General features: G+C 41.0%; 1 protein-coding gene across 2 annotated transcripts in view; it reads right to left on the reverse strand.

The window, feature by feature from the left end:
- Nucleotides 1-7,334: 7,334 nt before the first annotated feature.
- ARHGEF26 (Rho guanine nucleotide exchange factor 26) overlaps nt 7,335-26,790 on the reverse strand; it is a 56,182-nt gene continuing 36,726 nt past the window's right edge. The window contains exons 10-14 of one of the 2 annotated variants that reach the window (XM_040613788.1): nt 22,672-22,826; nt 14,343-14,552; nt 9,279-9,346; nt 8,919-9,023; nt 7,335-8,109 (exon numbers count right to left, since the gene is read on the reverse strand). In XM_040613788.1, coding sequence (XP_040469722.1) covers nt 7,967-8,109; nt 8,919-9,023; nt 9,279-9,346; nt 14,343-14,552; nt 22,672-22,826 — 681 coding nt within the window. In that variant the 3' untranslated portion in view covers nt 7,335-7,966. Of the gene's footprint in view, nt 8,110-8,918; nt 9,024-9,278; nt 9,347-14,342; nt 14,553-17,514; nt 18,699-22,671; nt 22,827-26,790 lie in introns of those variants that run through there. The other variant, XM_040613790.1, reaches the window with a different exon arrangement.

The raw sequence follows: 26,790 nt of genomic DNA on the forward strand, positions 1-26,790 counted from the left end.
AAATACTGTTGTGATCCGGCTCATGCAGGGGTGGCAGACTGCTGGGGCCTTTCAATGCGGGGGGCTGGATTTGGGGCCAGGCTCTGTTCCCCCACTGCCTGGGGAGCTAAAATGGAGGGCTGGTGTTCAACTAGGCACTGAAAAGTGCTGGCACTTCACTTGGCAGCCTCGTACCTGCACTTTGCAGCCATAGCTGCAGTTATTTCCAGGGGAACACAGCTCCTGCATCTCATTTTTGGTCACCTGGAGATGTAACCCCTCTCCCTTCTTGGGGTTTAGTTCAGTTTTGTTTCTTGTGCTTTGCAAAATGATCTTGAGGATTTATGAGCCTTATCTTGAAGAAAACAGAACTGGTCAGGTGAAGCTTTTTTTTTTTTAAAAAAAATACAGAAATAAGTCTTAACTTAGTGACTGCACTGTGCCTAACAGGAGCCTTATCCTGAAGAAAACAGAATTGGTCAAGTGAAACTTTTATTTTTATACAGAAGTAGATCTAACTTAGTGCCTAGACAGTGGTGAACAAGAACCTTATGCTGAAAAAAACAGAATGGGTCAGGTGAAGCTTATTTTTTTTTAGACACAAATAGGTCTAACCTAGCGCCTAGACTGTCTAACAGGGAGTGGTTAACAAGCTCGTTATTTCTGCAACACAGCTGCAAAAAAGCCCCTGACGCGTAGTTACACTGATTGGGGAGGTCGATTATTTTACCCCCAGGTGCTGATGGTTGTGCTTTAAATAGGAGGGAGGAGGAATATCCTGCCCTGGCCTGGGGGTGGCGGTTGCAGGAGGCGATTTAAGGGGCAGACGGAAACGCCACGGCGGCTCCAGTGAAGGGGGTTTGGCGGGCATTTGCTGCTGGGCGGGAGCGGACCGGCCCGGCGGGCGGCAGTGCCCGCAAGCCCCCTTCCCTGGAGCCCCCCGCGGTTGGGATCTTGAAGATCGGAGCTTTGGGGGTCTCCGGACCCTACCGGAGACGGCCGGGACCTGCCTGGAGATCGGGACGCAGGTAAACGCGGGAGGCGGAGGGTGCGTTTACCTCAGGACGGCGAGTTGCTGTGAGGGCCTCGCGTCTGAGGAGGCGGGAAGGCAGGGGGGCACCGGTGTAAAGTAAACGCCTGAAGTGGAAAGACGAAAAAAAAAATCCAGAACAAACACAAGAAATTTACTTGTAATTTGTGTGAAAATGATAGTGAAATGACTAGTCCTTCAACTCGGGCCTCTGGGTTTGGAAATGGGGTGTTGTGCAGGGAGAGGGGGGCCGATGCAGGAGGACTCAAAATGGCGGTTAGAGATGAGTGTGGAGCAAGGGGGTGTGTGGGGCCTGCTGCTGCACTGACACAGTTGAGGTTCATGATGAAGCACCTGCAGTAGGGCTGTTTATGGCAGGGTTGGATTAAAATCTGGGAAGAAGATAAAGGATGGTAAGTGGTTTTATTCCTGTTGTTCTTGGTTTTTGCAGTGCTTTAGATGGTGGCTAATATTTTGCCTAATAAAACAAAGGGGAAACAGAAATATAGCAACAGCAGAACTTGGGTAACAATATCAGTGTTTGTGCTGGTGTCTAGCTCTTGACCCAAGTCTGAGACTAGGATCGGACCTAGCTACACCTAAACTTTATTAATAACAGAGGTTAGAAAGCAAGGGCGTCCACTCTGAATGTTGTGACTCAGTGGGAGATTTTCCCTTTGTTCTCTTTGTATTTCTTTAGATATAAACCGTTGACCAAGTCTGAGACTAGGATTGGATCTAGCCGCACCTAAGCTCTATTAGTAATAGAGTTTAGAAAGCAAGGGGGTCCATTCTGAACCTCGTGACTCAGCGGGAGGTTTTCCACTACTCTCTTACTCCTTAAGTTTCTTTAGATATAAACAGTTGACCAAGTCTGAGACTCGGATTGGATCTAGCCGCACCTAAGCTCTATTAGTAATAGAGTTTAGAAAGCAAGGGGGTCCATTCTGAACCTCGTGACTCAGCGGGAGGTTTTTCCCTTATTCTCTTTATTTCTTAAAATCTTTACATATAAACCGTTGACCAAGTCTGAGACTAGGATTGGATCTAGCCGCACCTAAGCTCTATTAGTAATAGAGTTTAGAAAGCAAGGGGGTCCAATCTGAACCTCGTGACTCAATGGGAGGTTTGCCACTTACTCTCTTAACTCCTTAGGTTTCTTTAGATATAAACCGTTGACCAAGTCTGAGACTAGGATTGGATCTAGCCGCACCTAAGCTCTATTAGTAATAGAGTTTAGAAAGCAAGGGGGTCCATTCTGAACCTCGTGACTCAGCGGGAGGCTCTCCCCTACCTTTCTGCATTTTTAATTTCTGTATAAATTATTCCAGTTTAATTTTGATTTTAATCTTTGCGTGATTTATTTATGTAGCAAGCAAGTGAACCTTGACCTTTATGAAGTCTCACTCCCACAAATTCATATTAAAACTTTTTTGTTCAATACTTTTAATGGTGATTCTTTAAGCACCTCTACGTAAAGCACTTGTTTGTGATGGTGTTGACTAAACAAATCAAACCACCATCCCAAATTGTGGAGGATCAGAGCGTGGTATAAAGGCTACTGCTAGAAGAAATGCGTGCTGAGGGGTTGTGGCTTGGTATGGCCAGATACTTATTACTACTGTGTGAGTAATCATTGGCTGTACTTTCCCAACTGTGCTTAAAGCTTTTCTGCTTTAAAACATATGTTGAGTATCAGTAAACCTCTGTGTTCTTTGGAGTTTGAAAATTGGCCTTTTCCAGATGTCAGGTGTGCTGGTTTTGGCTGGGATGGAGTTAATTTTCCTCACAGTAATGTGTATGGTGCTGTGTTTTGGATTTGTGATGGTATGATGTTCCTAGCACAGTCTCTGGGCCTTTCTTGTTTCTTGGGCTGCCCCACCGGTGAGGGGGTTGTGGGGCACAGGGAGCTGTCAGGCAGCTCAGCCAGGACAGCTTGACCCAAGGGATGGCCCACACTAGGTGTGTGGCTCATACTGCTCAGCAGTAAAAGCTGGGGAAGGAAGGAGGGGAGATGTTCAGAGTTGGGATGTTTGTCTTCCCGAGTTAACAGTTTAACGTGCTGGAGCCCAGATTTCCTGGGGATGGCTGAGTTACCTGCCCGTCCATGGAAACGTTGAATTTAATTCCTTGTTTAGCTTTGTGTGTGCAGTTTTTGCTTTACCTATTGAACTGTCTTGATCTCAACCCATGAGTTCTGATACTTCTACCCTTCTGTGAGTCTCTTGCTCATCTCACCCCCAGGGAAGGAGCAAGTGGCTGGGTGGCCTTTAGCTGCATACCAGGGTCAAACCACAACTATCTCTGAATATCTGTGAATGCTGATGTAAGGTTTTTAACCTTTTTTCATATGGCTAGCTAGAGACCACGAATGTTTTGCTTCCCAGTTCCTACTGCGTTTAATGAAGGCTGTGTCTGCCTGTGTGTTAAAGAGTTTCTAGTACCTTCTGGAACTCCAGGTTATAGAAGGAAACAATTCAGTGATGGTAATTAATTTTTCCTAACGTTTGTGTTCTCTCCAGTTTGCCTAAATGATGTAGTTGTACATCATCAACACATTGCGTTGAATATCATTTGCAGATTACAATGGAGCCAAGACTTAACACTCCCTGTGTTAATTCTCAGGAAAAAAGATCTGAGAGTTCCTCAATCTTCGCATCAAAATTTACTCTAGGTTTGTTTCTACTACTTGCGTCTACTCGTTTGATTTAAGTACGTTACTTTAGAAACGGGGAATGCGAGGGAAAAAATGAAGCTTGTATGAATATATTCTAGAGATGCAGTGTTTTAAGGTGTGTGCATGTAAACATGCTGCTGCGCGAAGACACTGTTTCATGAGGTTGTGTAGGTTGACTAAAGTGGTATAACTTTATTTTCAGCAAATTAGCTTTGCATAATGGAGAAAGAGGTTATTCCTTGGTATGAAAGTCGGGAACAATACAACATTGTAGCATTTTACATTTTTTTCTACTGAACTTTAAAAAAAAAAAATATTTACTATGCTGTAGGGATGATACAAAGAAGAGACTGACTGTTCTTTATATAATTAAACTGTTCTTCAGTTGTTATGAGTATTTAGAAATTGCCAGGACAGGTTGAAGTCAGAAGAGTACTGGTTTTCTGAAAGGGTACTTGATGGCCCTGTGGGAGCATCCAGGCTTACCAGGACTGAAGCGGGTTCCTTCAGTTGGGTACAGCCTCAGCTTTAGAGGGGTAAACATAAACCTGCGACTTTGTTCTCATCTGTGCAGGTACCTAATGACCATGCCAGTTGTACATGTTGGCTTCACGTGGTTGACCATACATAAGGTCTACTTAATTGCATCGTGTAAAATGAAACTTTGATTCAGGGAAATGAGAGCCTGTTTTGTTTTGTTTGTGTGTGGGGTTTTTTTGGTTTTGGTGGTGGTGGTTTTTTTTTTTTTTGGGGGGTGGGGGGGGGTGGGAAGTTGGTCAATTTGCTTAAAACCTGATTAGAGAAGTCACATATGGAAGGGGTAGTACAGATTCCAGGCCCTGCAAAAATGAAAGTTAATTTTACAGCAACAAACTCCTGTGGTCTGTTGCTGTAAAAAGGACAAACTAGTGTAATCTCTTCCTTGGGCAGTTTTGCTGATGAAAATATCATGGAGTTGCTAAGGGGGGGATACACCACAAAATAGTTTTTAAAAACCTACTTTTAAATAAATAGCTTGTCATGCTGTCCTAAGTTTCTCAGACCTCTTTGAGCTACCATGGAATGTTAACTTCCATTTTAAGAGGTCATACCGGTGTTGTGCCTGCCTCAGGCATGTGCTGATGCTACCCTAAACAGAATGCGATGCAGTGTAGTTTTTTTCTGTGGATGGGGGAATTATGTAGAGCTGTGTAGTTTAGAAAACACTGATGGCATCAGCTGCTTCCCTAGAAAACTCTCCAGGAAGTACTGCCTCAGTAGCTTGCTAAAAAGGCCACCTTTTTCTATTTTGATCCTTTGTTCAGCATCAAACAAGCTATATGTGAACAGACGAGTGGGACAAATGCGCAGATGTGCACAGGGAGGTTGCAACAGCCCCTTGGCTAAGGGCGAGGTTGCTGCTGCTGCTGCTGAGAAGGTCCCCAGACCGCTGTTGTGGCCAGCAGACATCAGCCAGTCCCAAGCTGTCAGCACTAACACAAATAACAATCTTCTTTAGTATACTAACCACTACAGAAGTTACAGTATGTTATAAATAATTGCAGTACAATATTCCAGCATTTATTGCATGCAAAATACTTGGGCTCCCATGGCTGGTGAAGGGGCAGGAAGGCATGTCCAGTGAGGAGCAGCTGAGTGCTCTGGGTCTGTGTAGTTCTGAGGGAAGAGAGGCTGAGGGCTGTGCTCATTGTGCTCTGCAGGTTCTTGATGGAGGGGAGGGAGCTGCTGAGCTCTTCTCCCTGGACCCCTGGCAATGGTTCAAAGCTGTGTCTGTCAGGGGAGGTTCAGACTGGACATGAGGAAGCATTTCTTTACTGAGAGGGTGGTCAAACCCTGGAACTGGCTTCCAGGAGAGGTGATTGATGCCCAGTGCATATTTGTGTGTCGGAGGCATTCAGACAATAACCTTAATGCCATGGTTCAAGTTTTTTGGTCAGCCCTGAAGTGGTGGAACTGGGTGATTGTTGTAGGTCCCTTCTGACTGGAACTAGGCTATGCTTATAGAAAGCTACAATAGTTGAAGCACTCTCTATTCCTGACTCCCTCTCTACCAGTACAATCTGAGACATGAGATGCTGTCCTGGCCTGCATTTTACGCATTGCTCCAAGTTTGTGGGCATATGTGTAAATTGGTTCTATGACTGACAAAGTAGGGCACACGATGGTGCTGTTTCTCTTTACAGAACGGAAAACTTTAAATGCCACAGGTTACAGAACAGATTTAATGTCTTTTGACAAGAATGTTAACATGAAAAAAACCTGAAGCTTTTTTTAGTAAGGACTTAAAAACATTTTATTGATTGTTGTCCTGTAAAATCATGGATGTCTAATTTCCTGAAGAACTGTGTCCAGCAACAGGAAAAATATGCCTTTAAATAAACCATTACATTGTATGTATTTTTCATACCTACTTTTTCCAAAAATAATGGTATTAAAAAATCTGAATAAAATTAATGTCTGGATTTATACATTCAGTTGTGTTAAACATCTGCCTGTGTACAATAATATTTGTTACAATATTAGCAGTATTTTTGCTTTATTAAATAAGTCTTTGTTCAATTTACAGTTTCTCACTACTATTTATCAGTCCACTTATAAATTAATTCACAAGGCTGTATAACCACTGTCAGACTGTCAAGGTAAGTATTTTTGTACAAAATTATTGCCCTCCTAATGTATTTTAAAATTGGTTACAGAGATATATTTCTATAAACATACAATTTCATTCACAAATTGAACCAACATATTACAGTATATAAAACAACTTACAGCCCCTTGAAAAACACGGGGAATACAACAATAAGAAAGCCTTTGTACTACATGTTCTCCCCATGGTTTTGTTGAACGTGTATTCTATGCTGTTGAGTTACCAGCTGGTCCTTAAAAAGGTGAAGATTTTTATAGTACAAACTGTCATGCTTATATACAGAAAAGATGCACTGAAATTTAGAGTGCATTTTGTTCACACAACATCAAGTGATGTCTCTTCTGTGAAACTCCAAAGCTAAACTGCAGATGCAAAAAATTTTAGCAGGTGTTGTGTAGTGCAATTGTGAGCAGTCTTCTCTAAAGCAGAGAAGAGTATGTGTGAAGCAGCACCAATGTGAGCTCCTCTGAGAGCAAGGTTGGAGTAGTATTTTGGCTCCCAGCTCTTGCCTGAAGCACCTCATGACATCAAGTGGCACTGCCAATCAGGGAAGGCAAAGGTAACAAAATACCAAGTTAAATCGTAGTGCTAAGCCTTCTCCTTCCATGTCTTTTCTCAGTGGTGGTCCTACTCTTCATACATATAATAGCATGAGAAGACCTGGCACCTTAAGAAAACTCTACAGCTCTTTATTCTCCCTTATTTTTGCCTGCAGGTTCGATATGATGCTAGCAAATACTAAAGATGTAGGTAAACTGAAGTTCAGTTAGTTCTTCTCCCTCCACAGAATGGAAGTACAGAAAGACTAAGAAACAAAACAAAAAATCCCTACCAAAACACCCACCCCACCCCATAACAAAGTATTTCATGTTTTCTGCAGTCCTCATCAAAACCCTTGCTTTAAAAGCGTTAACTTGAACTAAATCTTCTTATTAATACACAAGGAAAACAGAAACAAAATGGACGCATTTCCAGTTCTACTCCTTTAAAATACCTCTGTTAAACATCATCTACTGTCCAGAGTTCCTACCTCTTGCTTTCAGAAAGCCTTTCACCACTGCAACACTAGAAGGAGAAAACGTCTGAGCTGTCTGAACAAGTATGGGGAGGTACTTCTCTCTGAATTCCTCCCTGGAGCTTGTGTCAGGTTTGCTAAGGCTGATTAGGGATCTGCTTGCTTCTTACAGGAGGAATGTAATGCTGCAGTTTGAGGACCAGGAAAGCCTCAGTACTGCTGTCCTCCTCCAGCTCTATGGGTGGGGGGAGTTCCTGGTGTTTTTAGTCTCTTGCACAAGAGCTCTGCTTCTGAAAGAAAGCCAAAATGCTCAAAACCAGATGGAGGGACTAAATATGGTGAAACTGATATTTGAGTCAGGAAGATGTATGGCTGATCTCTAGTGCCTAAGAAACTACTTCTAGTTGAAATCTGTTACTGGTCAAGCCAGGTTTCAGTACACCGCTCAAAATGCATAACAAGAAGGGATGAGTATCTGAACCATCAGTGCTCTTAATAAGTAGATTTTTTGCATTGGTGACTCACACCTTCTGTGTGAGAGCTGTAGGGTGCTGTCCATGGGGTGCAGCAGCACAATTAGTGCAAATCCTGTGGGATAGTATAAAGAAGCAAAACAGACTACACGTTGGTTTCAAGTCCAAGTAAGCGGCCCATCCGTTCCATGTTCTTGTCAATTGTGGCGCGGCATGTGATTTCTTTAGCGCACTCCACGGGAAACCAGCCTCTCTCACCATCCCGCAGTCGTTCCCCTTCGTACCAACCTGGGTGGGGGGGGAACAGACAACACAAGGAGTAACAAACCTTTGCAAGTAATGTTAAACATACTTTTGTCAGAACTCCATGTGTTGCACTGGAGTAGACACGGTCATCATGTTGCACAGTTAGCTTTTTAGTGAATGTAGTACCAAACTAAGATAGTTTTGGCAGATTGTTTTAAAAAAAATTTTTTAATGCAGGCAGACTAGGAACAACAAGAAAAATAATAGAAAAAGGTAATTTTGTGTTGAAAACAGTGCAGCACAATTGATGGGATATTTGATTTCACATGTAATATTAAATAACATCATTAAAAGTTAGGATTTGGTGCTTCAAGCATCACTGAGTCAGCACATAGTGAGATACTACTATAATTGCTTCCATGTCTGGCCAAGAATCACTCTTCACTGTGCTAGACCCCTCTACCTAACAGGCAGGGAAGCACAGCATGTAGCACACTAATACGTATGTTTCTTTCAGACAGACCTGATGCTCACTCACAAAAATGGCTGAGCCCTATGATTTTAGGTAGAATTCAATTTCTGGACATTTCATGCGTCAAAACCAGCCAGCACATACTTTCTGCAGCTATTTATCTATAAAAATTATGATGGGTGATGAGTTACACCTTGAACAGCTGTTGCCTAAGCAGAGGCTGTCATTTAGAAACCTGAACCAAAAGGCTCACATTTTTCTTGGAAGCTAAACCTTTATTCATTGTATGGCCCAGTGCTATAAGGAAAAACACTTTTTTCCTAGCTCGATTCACCTGCAGTGGTGACAGATGGTTACTGCCAGCAAAATTCTCACTCACCATCGTTTACTTTTTGATAAACTAGAACAACGTCGGCAACTTGAAGAGACAGTTCATCTGACTGCTTTGCTGTGTAAGTTCTGATGATCTCCACCTGAGTTAAAGCTGTGGAAGAAATAAGTAAAGGCTGAATTAAACACTTCGCGTAAAAGAAAGGTGATGCACGCAAATGGAAACACTGCCTTAAACAGAACTCCTCAAAGAAGCTCCTGTGTGCAGGAAGAGATGGCAACTTCACATATGCTAAAGCAACAGAGCCTAGGAGCTTTCTATGGTTATGCTTGCTCACATCCCTACTAAGGGGCAGTGCATTTCCATTCCCTGCCAAAGCTCTCAGAAATCTTGTTAGTTGTAACTTACTTGTCCTGTCAGTTTTCTGCCTGTCTCTGTCCTGTCCAAGCACTGTAATCCAGCGAGCTCTGTCACTCCTGTAAACAAAGGCAAAACTCAGTTTCCAGCTCTTAATAATGGTCAAGCCATTAGTAGTAACCACTTCCAAGAATCTGTATTTACGTGTTTCCTCTTGATTACTGGGTGAAGAAAACAAAACTACTTTTCCCCTCAAAATATGGCAAGAAAAGGTGTGCTAGTACTTCTAGTAATACGTTATTCAAACATATTTTAAGCAAATTTGATTAGGAAAAAGGCCTATAAACATGGGACCTACGGGCGTCATGTCCTACATGCCTTTGTTGTATTTATTTTTAAGTAATACAGGTGAACGTCTCAACAAGTATCTGTGACTGAAGCATCTTTGTAATCTTATTTTTTAAAAAACAATCCATCAAACATACAAGACATCTAATAAAGGCAATACAAAACAAAAGAGTCTCTGTGCTCTCAGAAGGACATGTTCATGTTTCCAGAAGTGTTGGTTTGGGAACTCGCACCAGTAAGCAAGGACTTAACAAAGGCCTAAATTATTAGTCACTTGAATCTCACCTTGTTTAACCCAGGAAAAATATAAGCAATCTCAGATGACGTGTGTCAGTACTTCTGAGGAAAGCAGAAAGGCTTTACCTAGGTCCTAAGTGTTACACAACAAAGCACAGAAGCACAGATTACTGACAACTGATTTTGAAGGGAGTGGAACAGATTAAAAGTGATGTCAGACGGTAAAGGAAAACTAATCCTACATCACCTCTGTTAACCTAAGATGAGCTATAACAACTTAAATCATTATAACTTAAAATCTTGGCAATTGAAACTTCATTCCCAAGCCAAAATTTCAGTGAAACTAGATTTTATTTCATATTTGTTGGGTTCTGCTATCAGTACAGATTAGAATAACTCAAGGGAGTTTCAGGCTTGAATTTTTCCTATTTCCCCTCCCCTAAAAAAAAAAGCATTGCTGTCTTTGGATAACTGCAGTTTTTAACTAAAAATAATAACACATGACTTCTGCTGAGACTTGTTATTTTGTCAAAAATCTGAAACATCTTGAAACTAGTGCTGTTTCCAAAGTGTCAGAAGATGGGACATTTTACACAGACTGTAAGAGACTTCTCTAGATCTAGAGTACATCTCCCAAGACTTACTATTGCTCAGCATGTGTTGCAGTTTGACTGTGAAGCCCAGTCTCCACCATTCTACTACACATCATTCCATGATAAAGTTTATCAGTCTCTTCTAAGAATGCCGACACTGTCTTTTGTAGCCTTTCTTCCAGCTAGCTCTAGAAGTCTCTGGTCACAGGCTAGCAAAACTTCCAGGGGATGAAGTTGTTCTGACCATGCTTCTTTCAGAATGAAGAAAATACCCTGCAGATCATTTTGAATGGACATATTTTTACTGTTTCTTTGGCATTTATAGTTAGAAACTGGTGTTAGGGTTTTTTTTAATCCCAACACACATTCTTCCTCAAAGATGGAACTTGGGTATGTGTCATACTAACATTTTGCTACCTGTTGGCGCCTTATACAGGTGGCCAAAACTACAACTCCATGCCGCTTCAGACATTTCAGTCATTAAAAGTAGGTAACAGGTGTTGGACTATTTTTCCTTCCCCTGTAATCATTTGTAACAGGAAAACTACATTTCCTTTCAGACAACTCTTAAGAAAAACTGGGTAATGCCAGACTCTCCCAGTTTAAGTATATATTTCTGCATAATCTCTGTGCACCATACATTTTGTGCCTTCATTCACAGGGCCATATAAAGTTCCTGACCTAACCCTGGTACTTTTGTACTTGAAAACCACAATCCACGTGAAGTGACAAAATGTGATTAAAACTACGCTAGAAATTTTTGCGTCACAGAACATTTCGGTTTACATACGCAACAGTATTCATTAAGCATGCTAAAACCATCCAGCTTGGGCTTCCCTATTGCAGAAAGTTTTTCTGTACCTTCTGTGTACATGATAATTACCCTATAAAAATAAGAAATTTCTAAATTTAATTCTTTTCAGAATCTTTACCTCTGAATAAACAATCTGCTAAGACTGCTATTTATATTACAGTTTATAGCAAATCAATAATAAATCTGCAGGACAAAATGTCTTTTCATAAAAAGCCCAGACAACTAAAAATGTACAGCATTTTCTTCCCAAACAAGTCTGAATCATCTGATTACTTTATAATGAGATCTTTAATAGAAATCATTCATGATCTACGGTTTCTTTCAGAGTTATTCTAAGCTTTGAAAGCAAACCTAAAACTGTAAATTTTTCCAGGCTGGGATATGTCTGGAGCAGTCTGTTTCATGTCCTCTATCCCGCCTCCAGCTTCCACCAAAACAGATAAAATCTTTCACTTTTGTGAACAGTTGTGTGGAAGTTAATGGCACCATAGAGAAATGACAGCCTTTCGGATATTTGCACCCAAAAGAACAAGACACTTCTTGTTGCTCGTTTCTAAAGCAGACGCTCTTCAAAACCATGACAGGAGAACAAGGACCACCTCTATCCCAGCACAGGCAGCTCTGTGGCTTCCCCAGGGAAATGTCAAACTCCTTCCATTTAACCCAGTACAGTTTCCACTTCTGCACCACACAGCTAATATAATAAATAATTCACAAATCACTGCTCTGGGACAAAAGTATTCTGCACTCATACCCTAACGTTTGTCTGCCACCACAGTTATGCCTCAGGATAGACCTGTGCTTGTTTCTTCCTGGTAATACAGTGTTCTACATACAGAAAACACGGTACAAATGCCACATCGCCAAAAGAACTGGTAATTGAGGTAAGATACCTTAAAACAATAAAAAACAAATGAGCACTGAAAAGTATGAGATGCAGAGCAAGCCTAAATGAGTATCTGCCATCAGATTACTCAAAAGTCATCTTACCTTGATAAGTATCAAGAACACATCCCTTAACTACAGCAGCAAAAGCAACGCTTCCCCTGTAGTAACCTGCATTACACTCAGATCCACACGCTCGGTTACAGGGCATGTACAGCACCACATGTGCCATAGGATGAGATGGGAACACTCTTACACAGAGCCTGTAGCTCTGACTCCACAGTGCCTTCATCAGTTTAATGGACCTTTCATTAGAAATTTAAGAACCCGCAGGTCCTTGGCACAAGTTCTGCTCTTTGAGGTCTGTAATAGTCTGAACCATTCATAGAATAACTATATATTAAGCTGTAGAATGCGTACATGCAGTGCTTTCAAGTACAGTACACCATTTGCTGTTCTGGTTTACTTTAGGCACTCGCCCTCTGGACATAATGATTATTAGATAAAAGCGCTATGTTAACAGGTAAGGTAAGCACAGACTTGCAGTTCTTGGAAGGTTTGTTAAGAGTTAAGTATTTGAACACGCTGTAATTATGCTACAACAACTCAGTGACAAATCAGGTACTTAATGTTTGTAGGTCAAATTGCAATACAGAAATTTCTTACTGTTTAATATGTGAACATATCATTGTGTAGTGTACTACACAGTTACGTGGCAAAACTTGATTTCTTCTTAACTTCAATTCACTGAAAATTCCTTCTGCAACCCCCAAGAAACCCAGACTGCTTAAATCTGTACTGTCGGTCCTCATTTGTTTGCCTCGCCAGCGGAAGAGATAGCCAGGATCTTGTCTGAACTTCACAGTGTGATGTACAGAAACTTTTCCTTTTGTATACATACTAGATCCAAGAATTATGTCTGCTCTGTATCTCACTTGATGCCACAAACTTCAATCTTGCTCTCTCCAGACCTCTTTTAGGTCAGATCTTCAGCCCTACGTGTTAAACTTTGATCCTGTGCTGATTTCAGTGACGTTACGCTGACTTTCTATGTATATTCTGTGCTTTCCCTCTGATCATAAACTCCCTCTGCCCAGAAAGTGACAGAACTCTGTGCTGTTTATGAATGGTCTTACATCAATTCCCAACTCTTTCACAAAAACGTGTTCAAGATCTTCAGTTCCTGGCTTATTTTATAAGCATCTGTATGCAAAGCTATCACTGATAAAATGCCTTGAAGCAACGTATGACTAGAATGTACTGTACCTTTCATCACTGCTCCCTTTGCATTACCTTCAGCATCATTTCTGCTCCTTTCTTCCGTACTGAACTACTTGGGGAAAACACACCGCCGCCAAATCTACTTCTGCATTCAGCTGTGGGTCTGGGAGAGAGACTCAGCTGTTCACAGGATGCATAGCAGTGCCTTTGTGGAGAACTCTTGTTTCAGACCACACCGGTTTCACGTACATGTGAAGCTTTGCTTGTGATTTCTCTGTTCTGTTCTACCCTCCAACAGAGTCTTAAGTTACCCCTCTCAGTAACGACATGCTGCAAGTGCAGCCGCACCATTATTTACTGGCTAGGGAGCTGGCAGTTTCCAAGACAGAGGCATAGTTAATTCTTGACCTGAAGCCCCAAAACAGTAGCACGTAATAACTGATACTTCAATTAACAGAATTTCAACATGCGCATACAATTTTTCATGGTTCCTACACTGTAACCTCAAAGAAAGAGAATAACATTAACAATCAGAGTCGTCTTGTGACAAGATTAGAGAAACTGAGCTAGGTTTGCAGAGACTTTATACTTCATATCAGTAAATACTTATGTTAATGTCCTGCTGGATATTGGCATAACTGCATATTCTCCTGCTCTTGCCACGTATTAAGAATCAGAAAAGCTTGTCGAGGCTACCTTGTCCTGCTTTGAAACTACCCGATTGCAACACAGTGCACACTGCAGCAGCATACAGGCATCACGAGGACGGCTTTGGTGTCCCCAAGCAGGGCACCAGCACACTTGACGACACACACACAGGGTCATTCCAGCAGCAGTGCTCCTGCGGTCACTGCTGTGCAGACATTGCAAAGTGCCTGCCTGGGAACTTATTTAATTTCATTTCAATTTTAAGTTGCCAGACAGAAGCTGGGCATTTCATACTACCTTGGCTGGGGTGGGAGGGGCAGCCTGTTGCGCTGAACAGGTGAAAAATTACAGAAACAATCAGTTACTTACTGGGTCTCTGCTCCCAGGAGCATCTCCACTCTCTCTCCTGCGTGGTTACTGAGGACGGCTAGTCTGAAGAGGTGAGCTGCAGAACTCTGCCGTGAGTAGAGCACAGTCGAGGTGTTCTTTACAGGGGAAGAAGTCAGGTCCTCACTGTCGCACTGTTGGACCACCAGCCGGTCCCTTAGAGAGTAATCTGTGACATTGTAACTCTCTTCACTGCAGAATCAAGAAAGGAATAAACGTAAACTTGTGGGATTTTTTTTTTTTTCATTTTCCATAAAGTATATCTGGAAGCAGACTAAGTCATGGAATCCACTTTTAGCTACATAGTATAGCACAGTTCTCACACCTCAGATCTTCATCTTTCTTACTTTGTTTTGAAATTGCCAATTTTGCAAGATACAAAGCAGATCAGTTTTTTTAAACCCTTTGGAGTTTCATTTAGTGACACAGTTAAATATGACTTTGGCATTCTTGAGAGGGTGTAATCTCAGCTTCACTGAATTCGAAAAAACAAATACAACAATTACACAGAAATTTATTTTTTTCTTCTGTAGCATCAAATGAACAGCAGACTTTAATTTTAGAATGTTACAGGAAAAAAAGTAAAATTTCCCTTTTCCTGTGCTTGTACAACTGTGGGTACATACATTGCTTCCAGATAAACACTACTGATCTTCATTTTAAATAAAGGACAGTCATCTTGTACTCCTTGTCCAATCTGCATGTAGAAGGTCTGGTTCAAAAACTATTCTATGATATTCTGGAACATAACCTTGATTAATTGCTAATTATAAAAATGGGGAAAGGCTTGTCACACATTACTGGTCTTGCAGAATGCACTGTGCAATTTACCTTTTAGAAAGTACTTTGCAAATAAATGGGACAACTCTAAGGGATATGAATAGATTGCTGTGTGTGCTTAGTAACTTTCCAAAAGTGACTAAAAAGAATTCCAGAAGATACGTGAGTTAGAAGCTGTGCTTTCCTTATGCAAAATGTGAGCGAAGAGGTGGACAAAACATTAGACGCTACAAATCAGAACATAAAAGTGTGACTGAAAATATGTGCTCTTCCCTGAACAGCAGCCTTTCATTTCTAAATGTGAGAATCACTTCAGCTAATAAGGTCTTCTTGACAGGTGAAGACAGGAAGAAGCATGTCTGGACAATGCAGGGAACAGTTCCTTCAACCCCCGTTCTTCAATCCATGACTGTATTTATGACACATGCTTCAGCTCCAGGCTACCCAGATACCTTAAGCAGCGTCCTTCAGCACTCCTATGCAAGTTAAACTAGTTCTCTTAACTACTGCTTTTGCTACTTAAGGCAATACTGGAAATGTATTTCTTCTTCCAAGTGGAAAACAACTGTGCATTTCTAAATGTTTATAAAGTCATGAAACGTAGTTAAATAAATAGTTAATAGAATCTACATCACTTCAAGAAATAGCATTTGATCACAAGAAAATAGAAACCAGCTGAGAAAGGCTTTCAGGATTCCACTGAAAGTTTGCCAGGGTATACCATGAACCCAGAACAGTGATAAACTAATTACCTCATGATTTCACATAAGCTTGTAAACTTTTTCAGATTTACTGTCCTACACAGGTGCAACAAGAAAAGATAGAAAAAAACCTTTTACATGGGCATAAAGCCAGTTCCCCCTCCTAGCCCGTATGTTGTCGTGTTCATCGAATTTGTAGTAAATTACATCAGATTTTAAAGTGCAACTACACATATTCCACCTTTAAAGTAAAATGTGTTTAGACCTCAAGTGATGAAAAGCTATGTTAAAGCCTCAGATTACCAATTGTTCATTAAAAGAATTTAAATTGAAAAAATACTTGAAGATTAATTTTGCTGCCAGGGATATATGGAAACCTTAGCACTGAACTCCTGCAAATCCCAAACACCTGAAACTAAAGCCCTCTGAAATGCTGGTGGTGACACACAACATTCTGACAGGCACAAATGAAGTGTATTCTTACTTCGTGTTTGCTCAGATATTGTAAGAGAACAGAGATGATGACACTGTCTGTGGGGATATATTATACCTGTTTTGCCAACTGTCAAAAAAATACCTGCGAATACCTTGGTAGTTGATACAATGGTCTTTGTAATTCTTACTTTAAATTCTTCAGAAAAAGAATTGCGAAAACCCAACTGAGCAACGGTACAACTCGGAACAGAAGTGACTGCTGATTTCAGTGACTCGTACAGCGATAGAAGAATTTATCTTTCAAGTGATGATGGGTCTACAGATCACATTGTATTTATGGACTAATAGTTTCTGCTAATGTCTAGTGTAAAAGTTATTTCAGCAATGTGGGGTATGTTTTTACTTTTGTTCTGTGAATTCAATACTTGAAATGGTTTTTTTTGCAGTGCAGCTTTGTACCTTCTCACATGATTCACGAGAACATGATACTAATGGAACTAATCCTTCTCACAAGTATTTGTTGAGGAGTTTCGGGGGCTTTACAAAAGGAAGCAGAAGCAACAACAGACAAACTTAGTAAGATTTACCATATAGGATGACTGAAATCACTGTGGCTCATAAGGTGATGAATGTTTCCCTGTTTCTTCTTCTCCAAGTCTAAAACACTACCACCAAGTCCCCCCAGCCTGCTGGCGTTCCCACTTCTGTGGGCTGCAACTGCAACTCCCCATTCAGATGCTGCTGACCAATGCACACATACCAAAACTTCAGGGAGCATGGCTGCAAGAACTTAGCTTTGAAATACATTATTAAACATTTAAAAATCAAATAGCTTTTAAAACTGCCCTCAGTTTTGATTAGCCTAGCTTTTGATCAGACTATTGTTTCCATGTTCCTTAGAGTAAAAAACTTCTAAAAAGTCAGTCACCTAGAAAAATGAATGCAGCAAACTCAAGAGTTCTCTAAAAATGAAGCCAGGTTAATTATGCTATTACACATTACTTCTTGGGTCCCAAATACAAATAGGTTTTGGTCTGATTAAAGGAATTTAACACAAGCACCTGAGACGCTGGAAGAATCTTCAATATTTCAGCATGTGGGAAGCTAAATTTCAGTTTCTGACATACAACCCAGGGATGCTAAAAGGAATCTTTAATTATTCAGTATGCCCTTCTGGGAAAGGTGTGCGCACAGCTCTTCCCTGAAAGAAGAAATGTAAATTTACTGTGATGGTTTTACTGTAGAAAAGCATAAGTGTTCTAAGAGAGGCTGTGAGAGGGGAGGGAGTAGAGACTATAGATTCAGGTTTCACATTCCCCTAAATCTAGCTCTAAATTCAAATCATTTATCTACAGAAAGATTATACTTATTATCACTTGAGGATAGCTGTTTCAAGTGCCATCCGTAGTATGAGGGGTCCTACTGGAAAAGGAAAAAAACTATTTATGTTCATTAGTCTCCCTCTCCCTTTCTTTTTTCTTAAAATACATACTTCATTAGTATAAACAGGGAAAGGTAGGTAGGTTTTTTTGGTCTGGGTTTTTCTGGTGGGTTTTGTTTTGCTGGTGTTTGCTAAGTTTGGGTTTTCTTAAGTTCAGTATTTTATTCCAGGCAACCTCTGCTTAGGCAAGGGTGGAACTAGCAAAAACACCTAGGGGGATGCTGCTGTAGTTATTTGGGAATCTGGCATCTGAAAAAAACCAGGTACTCTATGCAACTTGTATATGTGCTCTATGAATCCTTCTTCTTTCTTATCTCCATTCAGCAAAATAGTCTGATTTGGAACCTCTAGGCAGTCCTCATCTCTTTTTACCTCCTGTGTCCTCTGGGAGACCCGCACACACTCCTCCTTCCAAACGGATAATGAAATCTGCTGATAAGGCTGACGGCGCTGGAGTGAGCAGATGTACGTAAACGGAAACTTAATCTGCTTAGCCAGGCAGTGGAGTAACAGGCAGGACATGTAACACATTCCTTAAAATTACTGTAATCAGATAATACAATAATGCTGAACATTCGCTTTCTGTTTAGAGTCAGAACATGGAAGAAGAGGACTATTTTATATCACTTTGCAGGGAATGTGTGCAAATTTTAGAGGCACTTCTATGAAGACCTAGTATCTATTGAGGTAATACCATCTGTTCTAGGCCACCTATACTGTAACAGGAACCACATGGTCAGTCTGCCCATTGCCTTTACTCTTTCCAGCTGCACCAGTCAGTAATCCTTGGCATTCCAATAGAAGCTACTTTGCATTTAATTAAAAAATCACCCGTGGCATCCTGAGAAAAAACTTGGCTTTGCCAGAAGCTGTGAACAGGTAACATTCCCAAGCAGCAGTGAGCCTTTGGGTGACTTCCAGTGTATGAAGTCCAGCTGCATTCCACTGTGAAGGTGTCTCGGGAGCTGACGAGCCATAGAACTGTTAAGACAGACAGGATTCTAGTGATATCCGTAGGTTGTTACGGAAAACTGAACATTGAATAAATGTATGCTCATTCAAAAACATAGGCCCCTCTGGAGTTCACCTGAAGTCCTCTAAAAGCACTTGGGATGTAACTGGTGGATTTTTTGAACAGCTGGATAAGGCAGATGTTTAATTGTATGTAACAAAACTGTATTTATTCTGGAGTTCTCCTTAGCTCTGCAGAACACGGAGCTAGCTCACAGGCTGCTCTGAGCATTGTAACTAAAATATATGTAACCAGATCTCCATGGTCCCAGGAGGGCATGTGGCATAAACGGGAGGCATCTAACTTTGGTGGAGTTCAAAGCTAGCTGTAATTTTAGCAGAACACTTGTTACAGCATACAAAAGGTGTCGCAGAAATTACCTCCTCTGTAGCTTGGTCCTCCAAATCTACCATGCCCAGCAACGGCCCAGTGTGTATCTAAACCCAGCAGTTACACTCATCAGCGGTGCAGGAGAGGTATGGATGAGACTGACACCCATACCTGTGGTTTAGAAAGGGGAAAAAACTGAAAACTCATGAAGGAAATACATAAGAACCTAGAAGTATGTGTATTTAAAGTGATTTCATGATGCTTTGTAGAACCTGGAATCGTTTCTTCACTAGCCCAAGAGAAAGCAAATCTCCCAATCGTGACATAAGTAACAACCATTATACTGTAGTGCACACAGGGTTAATTATGTTGCATGTTACTCCTTATGTCAGAATACTACCTTCAAAATGTAATGATAGCGGAAGCTATTGGTTTACTGGTCCCTGTAGTGGATGTCATGGCCAAAATGGTGGCAATTCACACCACAGCAAGGAGATTGGTAAAAAAAGGACAGAAGCCAGAGAAGGAACAAAGGAGAATGGAATTGAGAGAATGAAACAGAAGGGTAAAACTGCCACAAAGCTGAAAGAACAATACATTAAATATTTAGGTTACTTAAAGTCAGTCTACACTTACCTTTGCAGAGTATTCACAGTGTTAAACTTCACAAATATCTAAATTAACTTCCCAGAAATACCTAGACAGTCAGAGCAAGAGAGATGCTCTTCTAGAGGGCAATCTGGTCCAGCTGAGCTAGGCTGCTGCTTAGAACTGCTCTCCAAAGGGACCTGCCTCCTCCACCCACAGCACAGGTAGCCCTGGCAGAGGACACTGAGCTGTCCAAACACCACTCAGCTCTTCACTGCATGCCAAAACCCGGCTGACTTCCCTGTTCACATCTTCTTGTGCACCAGCCATACAAAAGTTGGCCTTTCCACCAGGACTACACGTGCTGGCACTGCCTGTTCTTTTCAAAGTAACACACTAAAACTTCACAAGTATTCAGAGGGAGTATTTTAATTTTGTAAAATTTTAAGAATTCAGATTGTGTCTACACAGAAGGGGCTACAAGAAATGACTACTGTACAGGGAAAAAGTTCCCAATAAGCTAAAAGCTGAGCAGCAGGGAAATGCAGATTTTTTTAATTTTCAAAAATCTTGCGTAGAATGACATCACAAGTTCACATGTACCTTTTTGGCCTAATCCCAGTGCCTGGTCTTGAGTATTACTCAGCAGCCATCTGCCTTACTTCTTCGAAGGGCAAGCATGATAAAGCAACCGACTTCACAGCACACAAATCAGAGCCTAAATGATAACCAAGGTATCTGTAACACACATAAAAATGGACTGCCCAGTAGCTAACAGGGAAAGCATTAAGCCTCTGAAATATTTCATAGAGGCATGAGATACAGCCATACAGCGTCTGTTAAAAATTTGATAGCTGAATTCCATTTAGCTGACTTAATGGATGAGGGAAGGCAGTGAAACCTTGCCGTCAGGAGGTGAAACTGTAGCTGAGCAAGATTATGATGGATGAAGTACCATTACAATTAGAATATACACACCAACACAAGACTGCCCTTTACCTTTTCCACAGCTAAAACTTAACAGTTCTCATTATGAGAAGGAGTGTGGGACGCTTCCTCACTCCATACTAAAATCACGGCTCTTCCAACGATGATTCTGACATTGGGAAAGTGTCCCCGAAACAAGGGCATGAGCAGTGATATATGCCGCATCTGCTAGGACTAAAATTATTTAGCCATCACCAAGATGACGTCTTTGATGGGTACCATCAAGCCTGGCCTTTCAAGAAGTCGGGACTGAGCCACTGCCAGCTGCAGGTGTGAGGTTCTACATATATGGCAAACTGCTCAGACAGGATAGCTGCAGATTAGCTTTTGGGTGAAGATTAAGCTGAATGATTGGAGCACTTAAGTAATTAGTATTTTTAGTGCAGGAGTGAGGAGTGATATTTTTGTGCCATGTTAAGAATCTTCTGAAACGCAACTGCTCAAGCAGAAATATGAACATGGAAACTCAACCAGCAACAAATATTTCTGTCCACTGCTGAGGTGACCATGGTAACACTGGCTGAGAGAACAGCTCACCAAAAGCTGTAAAATTACCAATAAGCTTATTCGCTTGGGCAAAGTGTATGAAACCTGCTTCAGTCTCGGAGTTATCTGGCAGGCTCGCAGAAACTGGTCTTTTTCAATTACACCCATTTGTTTAGGAGGTCTTGGGAGAGTGACTGTGTGAATCCCATTGTTAATATGAGTTCTTTAACTTCGGCTTCATTTCAATTCCAGCAGCTGGAAACTATCATAGATCAGAAGCCTCAAAGTTTGGATGAGAATTTATAAAAATCTGCTTTATGATCTGGACAACAAGCCATCACATAGGAAACCGATAAACAATGTAACAACACATAATAGATTTTTCAGTTTTCCCAACTCAAACATTTAGTTCGCTACCAACGCAACAATATATTAACAGCAGTCCCACGAGAAAAGAAATGCACTGTTTAAAAAAGTGCGATACAACTCTGATGTGCTTCCAGTGAGCCAGTGATCTACCAAGCGATTCTCGTAGAAACATCTCAGCATAAGCTTTGATAAATGCTGACACTCATAAACACGTTTACATCAGGAAGATAGTGGGGAGAAATGACCCACTTTTCTTCTCATCTTTATAAAAAACCCAAGCTTTACTTTAAATATTCCCCCCCCCCCCTTTTACATTTATTTTTTTCTTTGCTTAAATATTAGCATTTTCTTCACAGATTTTATCCTGCTTCTCAAAATTTACATTATGGATTTCACAGAAGGGTGTTGTGTAAGAATAACTGGATTTGGGTTAACTGGTCAACCCAGATGCAAAATAATTGTTCTTCAAAACCGTTAGGTTTATCCATTAATTTCTTATTTAACCACCACAACAGAGGATGTAAATTCCATTCAATTACTCTAAACCTCCGCTCAAATCTAGTGATAAGAATTTAAACATGGAGTCTGCTAGAAGTTGTATCCCTCGTATCATTCTCAAAAACAGCCCAACTGTGGAAACCACGGAAGGGAATGAAAACTACTACTTGATCCCTCCAAAACTTCTCCCTTTGCTAAGGCATCAAGTATGAACTTTTTAATTTGTTTGACAATTTGGAATTTCAATTGGGTTTCCCAAAAATAAATCCTGTTTAACAGGTAGTCACTTCCATTTCTAAATGCAGTCTGATAGAGCAGTATTAGAAACTCAAACAACTTCTTTATTTACTCTGACACAGCAGATTAAAACATCTAAATGGTTTTACAAATATTTACTGGACTTGTATTTAGTCCATATTACATCTGCAGTATAAACCAGAAGAATCAGGCCCACTTGCTTCTCTCTGAGTCTCCTTCATTCTTTGAAACAAGCAAGTGGCTAGAAAATTCTGTAAAGATGCTGTGGATGCAATCAAGTTTGCCATTCCAAAGCCAGAAAGCTTCAGTTTTCATTTCCCCTCACACACAACAGTTGCAGTAATTTTAAAAGACAACGATAACTAAACAGTTCTCGCCGATTCGAGGGGTAACACAAAGGCAATTCTGTATCAGTGAAGCTCTTACCTTTTCTTCTTGGTGATAATGAGGACGTCATTAAAGAGGAAGAAGTACAACTGCTGTTTAGAAGTCCTTTTAGAAAAAATTCCAGTGTCTTCTACATATGCTGTTAATTCACCCCTTTTCACTAACCATCGTGAAGAGGAAACCAGTGGAAATGGCTACAAAGCAAGAAAGTAACATTTTAATCCTCAAAAAACAGATTTTTAGAAGTCAGGTAACTAGAATACTATATATTTTGGGGGGAAAATGCTTGAATAAACTTCAAAGGTGATGAGTACAATCATAAAAGAGATAATTGAGGTTTAAGGTGTCTTCATCAATCCGTACCAAGTTAACAGCCTGCAAATACTTCACCACCACTCAGGCACCTGACACAATGGCTCATCTAAGGTAAAAATGAACAGACTTGACTGGTCGTACTTGGGATGGAACAGGCTATGTGAGATCTTCCTAAAGAGATTAAAAATGAAGAGACACTCTTCCAGGAGGAATATGTAAATTTTTGTACAGTAAGTAATCATTCTTTAAGCACATTCAGAACACTGGATTTTCCTCTAGGTACCTCACAGCTTTTCTGCCTGCACAGTCAGAAGAGCTTCAGCTTCTTACCTCAGACGTGAGGGGTCCTGTACTCTGCATTTCATCACACCCCTAAGGCCAGTTAAAACGGCGCTGTACCTTCTTTCTGATGTGTGTTCTGTACCACACACAGAAATTAAAGAAACGTAACATCCTTTTAACACATAAACACACTGTACATTCCACTTTACAAACGGCTTATGGAGATTGCATCCACAATAAGATAGGTCCTAATACAGTACTGAACTGTAACTTGACATGTTCAGGGTGTGCAGACCTTTTTTTCCATTAAAAAGTAAGGAAAGTGAAAGATGCCAGAAAGCTTATCAGTCAAATGTGGTAGCATCATTTTCTACTCTGTCCAACACAGCTACACAAAGGAACGGGTAAAGCTGTATGTGATACGTAGGGCTTGAAATAGCTGCCCGCTTTAATGCCGAAACGCTAATGGTTTGCTCCTATCATAAATTCACTGGTGGTTTCAAAGGCACATCTGAAAGCTTTTAGAGAACATCTCAAGATACCACTTAGGAGAGGCTGTATTAACAAGTAACTGTTCTCTCTCAGGATGAACTTAAGCTTTTTGCCCCGTCTTCCGCTGTGTCTGAAAATGGTGACTGTTGCATTTGACCATAATTGCTTTGTGATTTGCTCCTGCAGCTGACGGGGACAGGCAAGCCAGGCTGAGGGCTTGAGGCCATCGGAGCACCCTCTCGGGACAGAGGCAGCAACTTGCTGTGCGCACGTCACTGCTGCCCAGAAACGTCAGTCAGGTTTACATAAACCTTCGCCCCTCGGTTTGCGAGGTGTAGGCAGCATCGCTCTTCCAGGGTAACCACCACAGTAAACCAGTTAAGTTCTCCCCCTTGATAGCGGTAAGGGAAGTTTTCCATGTACTTGCTGTTGACCTGCTTGGGGCCTAACTTGAATACCGAAGATGCTGGGTGCACCTGCAGGTATTGACCACATGCTGGGCAGAGCATCAGATGTCTGGAACCTTCTCCCAGGCACAAAAAAGGATGAGGCTCTGGGGAACTTCTGCAAGCAAAGCCCGAGCTGCACAGCCTGACCTTACAGCTGGTTCAGCGGGTACACAACGCCACAGGAACAGGAGAGGCAGCTGCTTTGCCCACACTGCTGAACATTTGTACCCAAGACCTGACACAGTAAGTAAGTGCTTACTGCTATATTTTTTGGAGCTTATATATTTTTCTTCATCCCTAAGCAAAATAATCAAATTGTTGTTTCTACTTTCAATGTAACTGGCTTGCTGCTTACTAAATGTGCCTACTTCCTTCGCTGCTGTTCAAATTCACTGTTGGTCTCACATGATTAGACTAATGAAGACAACTGCTTTTTACCCCTCATTTAAAGCACCTTTCACATGCTTGTAAAGAAGTATTTCTTCATTCAGTTTGTCAGCTGTCATCTTCATTGGGCCTGGGGTGTCTTTCTGCATCTTTTAATCGCTTTAGCTGCCTTTCTAAGCCAACTTCAACATGTCAATACTTGCCCCATATCCTACGCCAAAACCAAAACGGTGCTTTGACTGGGATCTTGCTGCTGGAAGAATAAAATAATAACTCTAAATTGATGTGCAGACACCCCCGTGGTTTTGAATTTTGAGGTATGATTTTACATTGACTGAAACGGCACACAATGGAATTTTTCACGGAGATGCTTCTTCTACCACCACGCAGGCAGGGAACTCTGTTCCTTGCGCTTTCCCTTGGGAGGTAGCTAGTGTGTACCAATAGCAGGTGAAGGCTGCTCATAGCGCAGCAGCCCTCGGGAGCGACTGCAGTTTTGTTGATTGCAATTGATACAGGTTGAAGAAGCCTTGAGCTTTTTTACCTTGTCCTAGAGTGATGTATGTCCCCACATACCCAGAACAGGTGGCAATGACCATTCAGCGTCACCTGGCACTTGCACACAGGCATCCACTAGAACAAAACCTTTGCTACACTTTCAGGACCTCTCAACACTTGCATCCTTCCACAGTGACTACAAATAAATACCAACATATTTAATTTACCTGCTGTGATTCCTAGTATTTTTGCATTCACACTACCAAGATAGTATTAATGGATTGAATCCTGGTGAAATTCCCTTTGGACATTTCCTCCAAATCAACCTAATCTCACATATGCTGGTTTTATTGGTATAACTTTTTTTTTTTTCCCCTCACATCTCTAGTTTTGTATTACTGTATTCTCCAATTTGGAAATGCAAAATTTAGTTTCAAATCTGTGTTTCATAAACAGATTTTTATCCAAGTCTGTTAGTGTATCGGAGTATATCAGCCTGGTTATAAATCCCTGTAACTTCAAGTTCATTAATCGATACTGCAATGCTTTTACATTTACTGAAATGCAGTCATGGCTCCACGTGACACCACCAGCCCACCCCCGAACAGTGACACCCCACTGCGTTTTCTGTGACTGTGCAAAACTGAAAGACTTTGGGCTACATGGTCCTTGAACACAGAAGTCACAAAAGAAAAACTCACCACAGTTTTTCTGGGGCTGAATTTGAGAAACTCAAGAATAAAAACTTCTGAATCTTCATGAAAAACTGAATTTACAGATTAGCTACATACAAAGGTGACAATATTTGAGTAGCTTCTCTTGTATCCCCATAAAATGTTCTACAGTTACATCTAACAAAACAATAAACAAAAATCCCAGAACACAGGGATGCTGAAGCAAGAATAGAAATAGTTTACCTAATTTATAGTGGTTACAAAACAGAATTACAGCACCATGATGCTTGTTTTACAGACAAAATGTACTTTGAAGATTTCTATTTCAGGATGAACTAAAAAGTCATCTGTCCTCCAAGCAAGTTCACCACATTGTCCTATATTCTTGGACTGTATTCCAGAGGCAGCTTGTTTTTACTGTAATATTAAATCTTTCCTTAATTGCCAAAAGAGTACATCGTGTATACCATCTCTTTTCTGTATAAAAAAAGCTGTCAGAACTTAAAAATGTATTGAAATGTGGCCAAGGCAGTCTTTCATATGCCAGCTGGCAAGCTCTCAAGCCACAGATAAGGTCTAAACCACAAATATGTTATATTTAAGATGCACAAAGAATTTTGCATTAAAAAATACAGAAAAGCAAAATGCATGAAGTTGTTGTTACTCCCATGAAAACAGCAAGAACTGCCAGTTAGAGCGTGTGCAGTGAATTGTGCAGGGCCTCTGGCTTCTGTGAAGTCGGGAGCAATAGTGTCCGTCCTCTTCCCGTGGGGAACGTGAGGGGCTATAAACTATACGCACGTAACACACTGTTCGGTACTTCTGTGCATTTGAAAACTGAATCAAACTGCAAGGTGAATCACCCAAGGACTTCAGAAGATCCAAACTATTTTAGGCTATTATCGCCACACTTAGCAAATGTAGCCGTGTCACTCGGTAAGAAGTGTTTGTTACAAGTAAATACTGTAATTGCTTTCAGTTTTTAGTCCAAGCCTGAAAAGCAAAATACTTGAGACAAGTTGAAAATCATCTTCTGGAGACACAGCACTTCCTCGAAGGCC

This window comes from Falco naumanni, chromosome 13, assembly GCF_017639655.2.
Source record: "Falco naumanni isolate bFalNau1 chromosome 13, bFalNau1.pat, whole genome shotgun sequence".
Classification (NCBI taxonomy): domain Eukaryota; kingdom Metazoa; phylum Chordata; class Aves; order Falconiformes; family Falconidae; genus Falco; species Falco naumanni.